Source organism: Daucus carota, chromosome 2, assembly GCF_001625215.2.
Source record: "Daucus carota subsp. sativus chromosome 2, DH1 v3.0, whole genome shotgun sequence".
NCBI lineage: Eukaryota > Viridiplantae > Streptophyta > Magnoliopsida > Apiales > Apiaceae > Daucus > Daucus carota.
Window position 1 is genome coordinate 50131659 of NC_030382.2, and position 15492 is coordinate 50147150.

Below are 15492 nucleotides of genomic sequence, written 5' to 3' on the forward strand. Positions count from 1 at the left end.
AGACACACACATAAGTAACGGGGTCAACATATCACAGTTAAGATATAAAAAAAATTTATCTTATGATTACTTAATTTTTTAGTTTTCTACATCATTATAATCATTCATGAATTGTGTATATATTCATCAATGATCATATCTCTTGTAATTCATAACAACTCAGAAAATTATGAATCACATGTACATAATTTATATATCATATCACCCGCAAGCACAAAATGTTACCTGAGATTATAATTTTATATTACACGGACCGTAAAATACTCACTATAATTTTAAAACAACAACCAAAACAATACACTGTTGTACCACAAATCTAGGTAATAAGCTAATAATATTTAATATCTTATTAAATATCTTTATAATTTTAAATTTAGTTTTGCATATAATTTTATAATTTTTTTATTCAAAAAAAATTTCTAAAAACTTATTAATACGTGCTTAAAAATACCGTCGGTATAAATAATAATAATCCCCCTCCCGATAAGTACTGAGGTGTTTTTTTGCCAACACGAGATAACCAAGGTTTAAGTACAAAACACATAAAACGTGGGCAATCTTCCTGTATATGATACGACGTGTCTACAAACGAATTAGGAGTATATACTCCACTTTTGTCACTGAAGCACAGACTTCGAGGTTAATATTTTCGTGCATATAATGTTTTTTATAGACTTAAGGGGTCAAATGGAGGTTACAAAATCCACAAAGAAGGTCAAACCGCCGCCGATCGGCGATCCTCAACGCCCCGTTGCCTCTGAAACTCCAGGTATATATCTACATCTAGTTATCTACATCTCTTCATCTGTGTATTGGCAGTTGATGTTAATTATTATTTTTACATTTATTATGTGTTGAGATAATGGGGTTTTACTGTTTGCATAACTGGGGTTTTTGTTAGTGTCTCAGTTGTGTCTGCATTTTAAGGATTTAGTTTCCTGGGTTTCTGTCTTCTTGTTGATGCATGGTACCAGGTGAACTAGGGTTTTATTTTATTTATGTAATTGGTTTCTGGGTTTATAAGCATTGTATGGTATATTGATTTGTTTTTGTGATTTTGTTGTTGAACACAGAGGTTTTTGCTTCAGATCTGTGTACATTTTAGTATCTTACCCTCATATTTACATGCGTATGTAATTAGAGATGCAGGTGTTTTCACAATTATTTTCTTTGAAATCAGAGTACAAATAGGAAAAGTAAATAGATTCAGTCGTTTAAAGAAGGTCTTGACTAGTTTGTGTGTTGACAGGGAAGAAACGCCAACGGTTTGCGCATAAAGTTACAGCCTCCCCATTAGAGCCTTCAATGATGAAAAGCTTAGAGCGTGCCGAAAAGTCGAACATCCAAGGGCTACCTGCATTTTGCTCTGCTAAAGACATTCCTCGACGAAAGCGAACAAAACGAGGAGATGGTGTTAAAAATGCAATCAACTCTGGTACGTTTACTACTAATTCAAATGTTTCACTGGCCTCTCGACTCTTGAGCGATTTTGTCTGTAATTTGGTCCCAGTTATAGCCGAGCTTTCTGTATAAAATCAGAGGAAATTATGTTTTTTAAAAATAAAAATAAAGTTGAAGCATAAATATAAGGGTCTGGGTCCACAGTGTTGGAAATTTGTAATTTCGGGCCTAAAATCATATAAGGATTGGGGTCAACAGTGTCAATTGAGAGATGCATTTGATCCTGGGTTGAATTATTTGATTTACATATCCAACCGTAGTCTGCGTCATGAAAGTCTCAATCAATTGTGTGTTTGCAAATTGCTGCTGCTTTTTATTTCCCTTCTGTTTTCTCTTTTTCTTGTAATCAACTAAGAATGGTCAAGGCAACAGATATTAATGTTGTGTTCATGCAATTGACATATATATATTTAAAGAACGGACCGGTCTAGAGGTTTTGATACCTTCTACAGAATGTCGGCGTCCATGTCAGAAAAGAAAATGTAAAGAAGTGCCTGCTCAATCCACCGATTCTGAACAAACTGTACCGTGTTTTACCCGAATTCGAGGACAGACAAGGAGAAGAGGAACCGGCAATGGCACAGACCAAGGGAAATTAAACAGCAGTTTACTTAATAATTACCTGGGGTAATCTCTAATTCCCAATAAATCGCAGATATTAAGAGAAAAAGGAAAAGGACACACTTGTTGTTGTAGTTTAATTTCTCACGAGCAATTTTTTTTATGTGATGAACAGAAATATGTGGCAGAGCATTCCCCGTGGTAAAAAGGAATCATCCACTTATATGGATTGTTTGTGGTTTACAATGTATCATGAACAATCTCAGAGAGAGAAGGTTTTGAGATGGATCGTGAGGGAGAAAATATTTTCAAAGAAATATGTTTTTCTTCCCATTTGTCAATGGTAAGTAGTTCATTGTAGTTCATTGTAGTTGATTGTGCGTGCTATATTAAATATTCTATTATGCTTGGGTTGACGTTTCTGACCTCCGGAGTTGTCATTGCCTTAGGGATCACTGGTGCCTTTTGATCTTGTGTCACTTGGGCTCAAAAACCACAACTCCATGCATGTTACTTTTGGATTCATTGCATGGTGCAGGTCCCAAGCGCCTTGAACCTCTTATCAGAAAGTATATTCTTTTATTTATCACCTCCTATTGCGTATATAAATGTATATGTATGTGTGTGTGTGTGTGTAATTATTAGTTACTTCTTAGCTCTTATATATCAAAATTATGAATTTTCAGGTTCTTGTTAGGCGTCTATAAAGCTGAAAAGAGACCTGAAACTAAAAAGCTGATTGATAAAATTCCTCTTTTGGTACCCAAGGTCAGGCTACTCTACCCGTGATATATTCTTTCTATAATTTTTCAAGCAAATGTTGAGACAATTAAGGGCCAGAGGCTATTGGAGTAAATAGATAGGTAATTGTGGATTTAAACGTATTGCCACTCAGTATAGCCTGAGATCTGTGTTCACACAAATATAAACTCATTGCTTCTAATGTGTTCAGCTACATGGAAACTAATTGCTCCTAAACAATATTAAAAAAAGATCACTATGATTTTTCAAGGCAGCAGACTCTGCATTCTACTTTAGTATGGATTCCGAATATCCTGCATAGCTAATTTTTTTATCAGCGAGTAGAAAGAGAGTATGTGGTTATCATCCCAAGATACAAAAACAGTAGTATACGATGACGTGTTACTAATTTGGTAGACATCCTTAATGATTTCATATGTAGTATCAGCAGATCTGGTCACCTCAGAGTCTCAGACACATAACTGCATAGTTCCTTGCATCATACATGATCAGACAATTTGACCATTGTTCTTGTGCTTCACTCCGAAACATATCATAGAAGACAAAGAGTAGCCCAATGGAAGGTATATAGTAAAGTTATATTTTATAGTACTGAAATACAAAATATTAATAATGGAAAAACGAAAATCTTAGATTAAAGATGATGCAGAGGACAATGGAAGATTAAGTGGCATTCATAAAGTTGATCAATTTTCAAATTTTCATTGTTATGGTACATGGACCAGGCTTGATTCTTATATTTCAAAATAGTCTGGGACATGGATTAAGAATTGTGTAACTTGCCGAGTGCCCGACTCATAAGCCTTGCTTGCAGCACCATGTGTGCATCCCCATCTCGCCATCAAGTTCACTCTTTGACACCGCAGCTGATACCTAGAAGTAAGAAAAAAAGTGCATGAACGGACAAGCGAAGCTTTGCACATCCTCAAATTGAATTAACAAATAATTACTCGAGAGCTAATGCTAAATCTGTTGGGAAAAATACCGAAAAATTTGCTCCTCTCACAACCAGATTTTTTAAGTTGAAGTTGTTGGAGATAGTTTAAGGATCTTCACTGGTCAAGTCTTATGGTCTTATATTCAAAATTTTACTCCTTTACTTGTGAATATTAAATGGCAAATCGCTTGTGTTATAACTGATAGTATTAGTACCTCATTTTTACCAAATTAGGCGATATATATCTGACCTATGGAAGTTTCTGATTTTATATACAAAATTATGAAACATGTTTTTTTTTTTCGAAGTCAACATCCTGGTAACATCAGAAGCTGTGTGTAAAGGACTACTTGTAGCAAAATCTACTATTCCAAAATTCTGAACAGATCAATCAATTTTGTTTTGGGAAATTGGTTAATTAGAATTTAGGAAACAAATTGAGCTTTTCATTGTGGAACTGGGTACTCAGTATAAGAATTATGATATAAAGAACTTTGTCTACATGCTTGAGGAGATTTGATATTTGAATCCAATTATTCCAGAGCAACACAGAAAAAGGTTATTGTGCAGTATGTCTATTTAGTATTGCAGAGACATAGATTGCCTGAATCCACCAAACAATTTTTCAGGTTCCCCAGCAGAGAGATGACAAGGAATGTGGGTATTATGTTCTTTACTACATTAAATTATTCCTGATGAATTCTCCAAAAAGTATTAGCAAATCCAAATCCAGTGGATATCCTTATTTTGTAAGTTCTTTATATCCATATCTTGCAGTGTCCAGTGTTCTTATCTTTTTTCCTTAGGCAGTTCCTCTGGCATTATGATTGATGGTTTTTCTGCTAATAATTACATGACAGATGAAGAACGACTGGTTTACGACGGGTATGATTGAATCGTTTCGTAAAGCTCTCAGCTTATATGACCAACAGACAGGCGTAATGGATGATATATGTAGTGATGATGCAAGTGATGAAGTTATATTGGTCGAGAAACACTAATTTCATGTTATATTGGTTGAGTAAACACTAATTTCATGTTCCAGCTGACGTTAGCCAGAAGTTATGGGGAGCCCAGGAGCAAGTTTCTGTAGATAAAATACATTAACAGCCAATAAGGCATTTCGATTTTCAATATCTAGTTTCCTTGGTGTATCCTCAAAGAAGGTTACAGTATTCTTTCCTGAAGTTTAATATCACAAATTTATATATGTAGTGTTTGTGAATATCTGTATGTGGAATATCAATTTTCTCAACATGTGGGCTCTGTCAGATCTATCAGAAATCAAGCTGGGGACTCAAATGAGTTCCCAGCCCGCCAGCCGTATCATCAAAGATTATCTAGGGCTGGGCCGCTGGGGATATATAAGACTACAACCATTACATACTTTAGAATTGGGTTAATGCTCTATTTCGTCACTCTGCTGGATCAAAACTTTCAGTTGGCCTACCGAATCAAAAAAGTTTTGAGTCAACTAATTGTACCATTAAAAACTTTCAAATAGGCCACTCCGTCAGTCTCCGTTAAGTTTTTAATGGGTTCATATTCTATTTCATCATTGTACTCGATCAAAACTTTCAGTTGGCCTACCGACATCGCCAACATTTGCACTGCACCACCTGAGAGACTCCAATGTCAAAAATATGAAGATTATTTGAAGAATTTTGTTGAGAGAGTATTTGAGCATCGAAGGTAGGTGAGTGCTTGGAGACCATGTGATGCTAGGCGATGGTTGGCATTCCCGGTGCTCAAGGCAAGTTCACGTAGAACATAGAGTAGGTATTGACACGGTTCAGATGAACTTGGACGGACGGAAGACAAAGCCGACACAGAGAAAGGAAAGAAGTAAAAAAGCAGATGGCATCAGCACAACAGAGTCAACCTCCGATGAACAGCGGCGGCGCAGAAAGCCCAGTAATATACCATCCAAAGACACAATCCAACAAATCTTCAGTCTCCTCCCACTACTAGCTCTTCGCTCTTCTCCCTCACACAGACACACCAAAACAACAACAACAAACCCCAACTCTCCACGCTTTCGATCCAAATCTCAATCATAAATGGGTCAGATTCCCCCTCAATTTCCTCCCCTTGCGAGCCCACCACCCATTGTCCGCCCTTTCTTCTCACACAGCCTCTCCTTCTCTCTTTCTTTTTACCGTCGTCGGCAGCGAAATAGCTGCCACAGCCCCCTCCCGATTCTGTTTTCTTTCCATCCAAACCATCAACAAAATCTAATCAGTCCAGTACATACATAAACACGTATATATATACACAGGGCAACTCTTCGTGAGGTCTGCTACCGGATCTATTGAGCAAGTGGACTGCTTGGTTTTTCTCCTGGGTTAGAACATGCAATGCAGCAGAGAAAACATGCAATTCCGTTAAAGTTAACGGAACCCGTTAAAGTTAAACACACACTTAACGGCGCTGAAATGTTTTTTGTGCTTAATCTCGTGATTGAAAGTTTTTAAATACTTTATTATGTAAATGAAAACTTTTTTGACTCGGTAGGCCAACTGAAAGTTTTGGTCCAGTACAGTGACGAAATAGAGCATTAACCCCTTTAGAATTAGTAGATGAATTGTGTGGTATAACTACTGGAGAGCGTTTTGGAGGAGGCAAAACTGACTTGTGACTCACTTAATGTGATAAGTTGGGTTGTTGACTGAGTTTAAAAATTGTGACTTATGACTTAAATGTGATAAGTTGGGCGGTTTGGTTTGGCTGAGTTTAAAATTGTGACTTATGGCTTAACGTAATTTAATGTGATAAGTTGAGAGTTTAAAATGTTTGTATGAGTAATTTTGATTTATTAATGGCTAAAAATGTAAAAAAAAATATAAATAAAAATGATTTATGAGTAATTTAGGACTTATGTTTAACTTTTATAAAAAAAATTAAGATATTGAAAAACGAATCTCAAGGTAACTTATGATTTTAAGTTAGTTTTTAACTTATTTATAGTTTTAACTCGGTTTTGACTTATTTTTGACTTAAAATCAGTTTCTAACTTGTTACAAACAAATAATTTTTATGTTAAAACAACTTTAAGTCGAGACAAACATGCTCTTAATTGTAATGTATTAAACAATTTTTCATGAAATTGTATTAAAATTCAATACACATTGTGAGAGACATATTTTATCTAATGTGTACAAGTATTCATGACTTGTATTAATATAATTCAACCTCCAAAAACTACCAACAAGCTCTATTTTATATCGAACATTCTAATTGACACAAAATAAGAAATCGAACATTGTAGATAAAATATACTGTAATTTAATTGAATTTCGGGGAAACGGGCTTGACTCGGGTCGGGTACAACACTATTCGGGTTTAGACAAAAGTATCCGGTTATTCCTACTTGGCCGCGTATCTGTGTGTATATATATCGACTCTGTAGCTACACTTTCGAGTCTTGAAAAACCCTAGATCTTAACTGCCTCTCTCAGCCTCTCTTTAAGCCTCCAGCTCCGGGTAAGTACATCTTCTCTCACTTATTGATTTAATTTGTTCTGTATGTATAGCTGTATGTATATGTCTGTGTTCAATAGATTTAAATATATTTTGTTCTGCAAATTTATGTTTATGTGGCTCGAATGTGTCATGATTTAGTATTATTAATTTGTTTAATTAGCATGGAATTGCCCAAATTATAAAGTTGAATTGTTAAAGAAACGTATTAATCTGATGTTAAATAGTTTTAGACCATTGTTTTGTTGTAAAGGTCTGGTTTTTAATTCAATTTAGTTTAAGATATTTTATTTAGGTCTATGAGATTGCTGTTCTAGCGAAATTGAAGGTCTGCATTGAGAAAAGGGCTGATCTTAGAATCCCGAATCCTATGCGTGTTTTCCATTATTTAACTGTCTCCAGGGTTTCTCTGTCTATGATTTACCTGAATTGGTGTGGTTAATTGTGAATGTTGGATTCATGATACTCTTAGGTGGATGTATTTATAAATCTTTACACTTGACTGCAGAAAGACTTTACTGCCATGGGTGTCACGTTTTACAACCTTAGCTCTGCAGCTGGCCTTAAGAAGCTTGATGAGTACCTCCTAAGTCGTAGTTACATCTCTGGGTGAGTGTTATTTAGGCTACTACTTTGTTCATAATATCAATTGTTTGTTTATTTGTTTATGGTTTCAATATACACCTATTAGGTATCAAGCTTCAAAAGATGACCTTGCTGTTCATGCTGCCCTTGCAAAGCCACCATCCTCTGAATACGTCAATGCTCTACGGTGGTTCCACCACATTGAGGCTCTTTTGAGGATTTCGTAAGTTTACAATGGGTTATGGATTGTTAATTGTTATAACTTATAGTGATGACCAATTATTGGTCATAATGATTTCAGTTCAAGCATATTCACCTAGTATATATTATCATAACTGCAGTGGTGTGTCTGCCGATGGATGTGGCGTTACTGTATCAGGGTCTGCCCCTTTGGTCGAAGATGCCTTGGCAAATCTTTCTATTGCTGATAAGGTGTGTTTCTTCTGACATCTGTTTTATTACTAGCTTATTCATTTTCTGTTGGGGCTTTCTCCTGTAATCAGTTTCATCCTTTTTTTATGACATTTTGCCCCCTTCATAATTTAGTAATATACCATCCTCATGCAATGAAGTGAACTATATGTAATTTAGAAAGATAAATCATAGTATTTCAGACCTCTCTTCTTAAGGAAAGTTATGCCCCGTCTTTACTAGTTTGCTGAATTGAAGATTGGATTTTTTTTCCAGGCTTCTCCTGCTGAGGAGGACGATGACGATGACGATGTTGATCTGTTTGGTGAGGAGACTGAAGAGGAAAAGAAGGCCTCTGAAGAACGTGCCGCAGCTGTCAAGGCATCCGGGAAAAAGAAAGAGTGTAAGCCGAAGTCCCTTGTCACAAAAAATCATGAAAATTTGATATTATTATAAATTGGAGATAATTTTTTATTATTTTTATTTTGGTGTCTCGGTCTCATTTGTGGTCCTTTTTTTTTTTTTATCATACAAAGCACTCTTTTTGTCTTTATTAAGCAATGCGTCGACCTACATAGTATAATGCATGTTTGCTTCATCTGTATTCTTGTGTGAGAAGACTTATGTTGCTAAAATTTCTTTCTCAGCCGGCAAATCATCTGTCTTGTTGGATGTAAAACCATGGGATGATGAAACTGACATGAAGAAGCTTGAAGAAGCTGTTAAAAGTATAAAGATGGAAGGCTTGTTGTGGGGCGCATGTATGTTTCTGTACCCTGTTTTTTTGAAATATCAGTTCCAGTGCTCATAAATAAGAATTTGTAATCATTATGTACATATGGTGGTCTGAGGACTTACAGCTGTTGAATTTTTTCTTGGACAGCCAAGCTGGTACCTGTTGGATATGGTATAAAGAAACTGCAGATTATGATGACAATTGTGGACGACTTGGTGTCTGTTGACGATCTTGTTGAGGATTATCTTACTGCTGAGCCAGCAAATGAGTACATCCAGAGCTGTGACATTGTTGCATTTAATAAGATTTGTGAGTCCATGAATAATTTTCTTTCAATTTGCAATTCTGTTCACTATCTTGCTTTTCATCGTCTGATTACTCTTATGTGTTGCAGAATCTTTTGAAATGTGCAATTTTGGACGGGCTTTCAGTGGTTGAGATTGGCTAGTTTTTTCTTTTGATGGACATCATTATTTGCAGTTTGCAATGTATGAATGTTTTATTTAATTTGTACCAGTTGATGGTTAAACATCTAAGCTTTTTACCCGCATAATATTTATTTAGAACATTTTGGCATGCAATGCATGGTTTTGGCAGATTGCAGGTTGCTCCTGGCAAAACTTATATTGTAATACAGGTCTAAACTGCTGTGTTGGCCGAGCTGAAGGAGATTAAAAATGGAATAGTATTAAGAGAAAAAAAATGAAAATTTAAGAATTTGATAAATATCAGAATTTGAAGACTAAGAACGCATTTGGCTAAACCTTTATTTTTTGAATAAAAGATGCATTTTACCAGATGAAATATCTGCTAACAATGTCTCAATAAAAAGAGGGAGGAGATCTGTTAACAACGGCTCCGTATCATTTATAATCAGTATGTTCGACCATTTTTCAAAACTAACCAGTTTTTTTTCGAGCTTTCAAAACTAACCAGTCTAATTCATTGAGAAAGCGCGACCTAAACCAAAAAACACTCCAGTAAGGGTCGCCCTTTCAAAGAGCGATCCATGCTGAATTTATTGCCATATGGGGCGCTCTTTCAAAGGACGACCCATATGGGTTATTTTTAAAAAAAAAAATTCAAAAATCGGAAAATTCTTATATATTTAATTATATTATAATATTATTTATATAATGATATAATATAAAAATATTTTATATTATATAGTGATACATTATTTGTGATATTAAATTTTATATTATTATATTATGTAATGATATAATATAATATTATAGATTGTTATATTTAAATATTTAAACTCATATAGATTGTACTTAAAGGTAATTCGCATTACATAAATTTAAACGAAACAGAAGCATTACATGAACTGAAGGGAAATTACATATGATTAAAATGAGAACATGACATAAGTTCTCAATCCTGAGTGAGGTCCACAATATAGTCGGAACCATATCCTTCATCATCATCTTCATCGTCTTCAGCGTGAGCATCTTCGTCTCCACCATCATCAGCAACACCGCCTTCCACTTCATCTTCAACATCATCATCGGCCCACGGGGTAGGCATTTGCACTCGACGGCACTGATAAGTTACATTGTCCACATCTCCCCACTCGGCCCAAAATCTGGCTTCCTGACTTCCCTCGAGTTTAGCCTGCAGTGCGGCGCACTCTTCATCGATTTGTGACTTGTACGGGAACTGTCCATCTCCGTGCGTATTCTGACGGATTGACCCCTTTCTCCTCGTTTACGCCTTCTCTTTCGCAAGGCCTCGTTCGGTACCACAGTTCCAAACATTCTCCATTGCACTGGCAAATCAATATCCCAAATACCCAGTTGCTGGTAATGGATATATCATTGGCTCCCACAATTTCAACAAAGTAGAGTTGTAGTGGAAGGGGCCAATCCATTGTTTCCAGTTTAAGTGATTGTGGTTGCAAGCAGCAATCAAATGTGAACACGGCAGGCGGTGGCAAGCCCATTTCCCGCAAGTGCATGTACGCTGAGTTATGTCAACCACCTGCGTGTTCCCGCCCTTATTGCACCCTTTTACCATGTACCTTTGCGTCTTTACGGAGAACAAACCGGTTCCTCTATTAAATGTCTCGACCCGGTGTGTGTTAGCTTTGGCTGCAATCTTCTCCAACTTATTTCTCGTCCTTAGACAAAGTTCATGACCCTCCCCAATGCCCTCGAGCACTGCGTTCCTCTCCTTATTGACCGTCCTAACAGTTTTATAAAACATGAATTCAATCATTGCGGTCACAGGTAGGTGCCGAGCCACGCGCACGTTACCATTAAAGCTCTCCGTGATGTTTGTGGTAGCTTGGCCGAAACGAGCGTGGCCTGTGTCATGACAAATAGTCCAGAGGGCTGGACTTATCCCTAGCAACCACCTCAAGCCCTGAGGCGAAAGCTCTCCAATCTTCTTCATGTAGGCATCATATTTCCTAATCTGTGGCGTATTGCCGGCTAGCCACATGTACATTTTAAGCTCCTTTCCCGGGAATGCCTTGGAGAAGTTGCTCCTAACATGATGGAGGCAGAATCTGTGATAGCCCATCGGCGGGGTAAAACCACTCGCTTCGTCATTCATTGCAGCAAGGATCCCCGTCGCACGGTCAGATATAATACAAACCCCCAATCTATCTCGGCATACATGTCTACGTAAAAGACGTAGAAACCAAGACCAATTTTCAGTTGTTTCCTTATCAACAAGGGCGAAGCATATGGGATATTGGTGGTTATTAGAGTCGACTCCCACCGCGACCAGCAATTTCCCATTATACTTTCCCTTAAGAAATGTACCATCAATGGAAATAACTGGCCGTGCATACTGCCAACCATCAATCATTGCTTTTAGGCACCAAAATGCACGAACAAATGTCGATGTACCCCTCTCTTTATGATGTGGAACAACCTCAACCACAACTATACTTCCGACATTTGTACTGGCCATGACATTAAGAAACCGAGGGAGCTCGTTGTAGGTTGTCTTCTAGCTTCCATAAACGCTTTCCATGGCGGCCATCTTCCCCCTCCATGCTTTCAAGTAACTAACCAAATGGTGGTACTCATCATTGACCATTGTGATGATGTTGCTTACCTTCAATTGAGGGGTCTGGGAGATATGTTGAAACAAAATATATTAACATTAACGATGAATAATAAACGATAATATTTAGACATATAATGATATCCAAGGTTGTAGGACTTACGTAGGGAGCAACCACATAGCCAATCATTTTTGCTGAAATTTTGCGGTGGTCCTGCGTGGGTCTATCCAGTAGGCATGTGTGAATCTCTGGACATTTAGTTATTTGAAAAAGGCCGTGGGACTTCTTCTTCGCGGCCCTTAGCTTCCACTTGCAGTTTGAAACCACACATTTAACTTTGTAGACTTGCGTGGAGCTTTTCTCCACGATGAAATTTCGATCTGTACTTATGTGTGCATGTTTCACAGCAGCTATGAGCACTTCCTTGGTAGCAAATAGAGCTCCTTCGGTCAACTCATCGGTGGCGGGATCAAACCCGAGTGACATAACTGCGTCCTTGTTGGACACAATCACAGGCTCGTAATCCTGGGATCCAAACCATGCAGCTCTAGGTTCATGAATAGACAATGCCTGTGTTTGCAAGTGCATGTTTCCCTCTCTTTCTTCATCGGAATCAACCTCCGAAAAATCTTCACTTTCCGGAACATCCTCTTGTGATAGATTCCACTCCGAATCGTCACTGCTGCTTATGGCTCTTTCCGAGCCATACTCTTCATCATCCTCCTCGTTCTCCAGTGCAAGAGCTATAGCTGCACCTCTTTTCGGGGTTTGACGAGTCGGTGATGGCTGTCTACCACTCAAATCGTCCTCGTCCACAACCTCTTCAACAACAAAACGACCCGTATTACTCGAGCCACCACCATACTCTCCAATCGTCCCGTAGTTGTAGCCGCTAGAACACCCTTGCATGCCCTGGCTTTGTCCATAGTTTCCCCCATAATCGCCTCCAAAACTCCCACCGTAGTTTTTAACATAATTTGAAACTTGGCCACCTGCAGCGGTTTGTCCATAGTTCCCCCCATACTCGCCTCCATAGTGTTGGCTGGGTTGAGCAATACTCTCGGCCTCGATAAACAATGATACGTCTCCACCCAAGTGAAATCTCTCGGGGATACTTAACATCCTACGAACATCGTCGTCCGATTTAACAGACTTCACAAAGAACCCCGAAACGAGGTTACTAACCCCGATTCGAGGATATTTCACACTAAGCTTGACATCCCAATGATGCCTACTTATATGCATCAACCCGAACACCATATCTCGTAGTTCTTCAAGTGAGCTGCTCAATTTTACATACATCATTTCTTTCGGATCTAAGGTGTAGAGAACATCGTTATCTTGTTTTATGATTTCACCTCCCCAGAAAAAATTAACGTTTACGTATCCGTCCATCTTTGTTTTGGTTTTTTTGGAGTGGTTTTGCTTTTGGTGGTTTTGGTGTTCTGATAGCTTGCCAATGAGGTTTTTTCAAGTGATGATGGTTTTGTGGATAGGCAACCACAAATGCTTCAGCTTTTAAGGACGAATTTCAAAGTTAACCACTGTGCTTCAATAGTGCATGCAATTTTTGTGTCCACTTATTGGTATGCAGTCAATCTATCAATGAGCAATAAAGTAAATCTTTTTGCTGCTGAATGAATGATTCTCTAGACAAGCTACTGCATAAATCCATTGATATTATTGCATGCTGCACTATGTGTTAAATGTGAGGGATGTGACCATACAAAAAAAGCTGACGCACAATGTTCAAAAACTCATAATTGCATGACTTTAAACGAGCTCATAATTGCAAACAGATGATGCACACTTTCAAAAAAATCATAATTGCAAACAGATGATTTGACCATACGTTTTAAATTTTTTTCACACTCTTTAGAAAAATACATTAAATAATATACATATATACACATATATATATATAATATATATAAATAAATATATATATATATATATATATATATATATTTCAATCTTTAATATATATATATATATATTATTTACATTATATATTTTATATTATATAACCGTTAAATTAAATTGAGACTTTTAAGGACGAATTTCAAAGTTAACCACTGTGCTTCAATAGTGCATGCAATTTTTGTGTCCATTTATTGGTATGCAGTCAATCTATCAATGAGCAATAAAGTAAATTTTTTTGCTGTTGAATTAATGATTCTCTGGACTTTTTGCTGCTGCTGAATCAATGAGCAATAAAGCTACTGCATAAATCCATTGATATTATTGCATGCTGCACTATGTGTTAAATGTGAGGGATGTGACCATACGAAAAAAGCTGATGCACACTGTTTAAAAACTCATAATTGCATGACTTTAAACGAGCTCATAAGTGCAAACAGATGATTTGACCATACGTTTTAAATTTTTTTCACACTCTTTAGAAAAAATTATAAAATATAAATAATAATATAAAATATAAAATATCACAAATAATGTATCACTATATAATATAAAATATTTTTATATTATATCATTATATAAATAATATTATAAAATATTATAATATAATTAATATATAAGAATTTTCCGATTTTTGAATTATTTTTTTTTAAAATAACCCATATGGGTCGCCCTTTGAAAGGGCGCCCCATATGGCAATAAATTCAGCATGGGTCGCTCTTTGAAAGGGCGACCCTTACTGGAGTGTTTTTTGGTTTGGGTCGCGCTTTCTCAATGAATTAGACTGGTTAGTTTTGAAAGCTCGAAAAAAAACTGGTTAGTTTTGAAAAGTGGTCGAACATACTGATTAGAAATAAAACGGAGCCGTTAACAACAATGTCATCAAGTGCACAAGGAAATCTAGACAATTTGTGGGCTATTTTATTTGCCTGTTTCCTAATAAAAATAATGGAAATACCAGCTCTTTATTTCACAATGACTCGGCGATCAACGATGTTTTATGAAGTTTTGTAGCTCCAAGTGATTGATCTCTCCTGCCGTATTTGTCATTCCTCAAGTCCATTCCTTGAGTGTATAATAGTGATTTCAAAGTTAGACATTTTTTTTTCCTTGTATAATATTTTTTTATGAATAAAAATTTAGATGTTAAATTTTTATTCAGAAAAAAAATAAGTTACAGCAGTATACTTCATAGGGGCATTAAAGTGCGTGACGCGTTTCGGTCTTTCATCATCCGTATACTACTCAAGGGATGGAGGGAGTATATGATTGACGCCACACAACAGCGTGAAATACAATTTTTAGAAAATCACAATAAATTGTTTCCTATGAAAAAGAAAATAATATAGCAAAGTCTTCAAAAAAACTTTTACAAGGCCAGTCTTAGAATCGCTTAGTAACTCTTAAAGGACGTGATTGTTCAGTTACGACAAAGTAAAAAACTACAGACACATAATTCAAAAGATGTGATTGTTCTGTTACAACAAAATACAAGCTACATACAGGTATAATTTTACATTCGTATAATAGTTGATTTGGTACTTCATATAGTATTTGCAAATGGCATCCTCAACTTTGACGGAAAAAAATATCTTTATCCTGTCTTCTTTTATTGCTTAA

At 36.5% G+C, this 15492-nt stretch overlaps 3 protein-coding genes across 4 annotated transcripts; 2 read left to right on the forward strand and 1 right to left on the reverse strand.

The window, feature by feature from the left end:
- The first annotated feature begins 570 nt into the window (after positions 1–570).
- LOC108206161 (uncharacterized) lies at positions 571–4931 on the forward strand. 2 transcript variants are annotated; one of them, XM_017376370.2, is made up of 8 exons: positions 571–769; positions 1250–1435; positions 1914–2088; positions 2198–2365; positions 2472–2591; positions 2709–2790; positions 4351–4470; positions 4582–4931. In XM_017376370.2, exons 1-8 carry the CDS (start codon positions 661–663, stop codon positions 4720–4722), a joined length of 1101 nt encoding a protein of 366 aa, XP_017231859.1. In that variant the 5' UTR covers positions 571–660; the 3' UTR covers positions 4723–4931. The 2 variants fall into 2 exon arrangements, with proteins under 2 accessions (XP_017231859.1, XP_017231858.1); XM_017376369.2 differs by having other exon boundaries at positions 576–769; positions 1878–2088.
- Positions 4932–7065: 2134 nt separating this feature from the next.
- Positions 7066–9514, forward strand: LOC108206054 (elongation factor 1-delta). Its single transcript, XM_064087994.1, has 8 exons — positions 7066–7204; positions 7710–7810; positions 7893–8009; positions 8128–8218; positions 8474–8600; positions 8845–8958; positions 9081–9242; positions 9328–9514. Coding segments are annotated over exons 2-8 (699 nt in total). The 5' UTR covers positions 7066–7204; positions 7710–7724; the 3' UTR covers positions 9330–9514.
- A 1198-nt stretch (positions 9515–10712) lies between these two features.
- LOC135150553 (uncharacterized) lies at positions 10713–11855 on the reverse strand. Its single transcript, XM_064086922.1, has one exon. The coding sequence runs from the start codon at positions 11853–11855 to the stop codon at positions 10713–10715; it is 1143 nt and encodes a 380-aa protein (XP_063942992.1).
- Positions 11856–15492: the final 3637 nt, after the last annotated feature.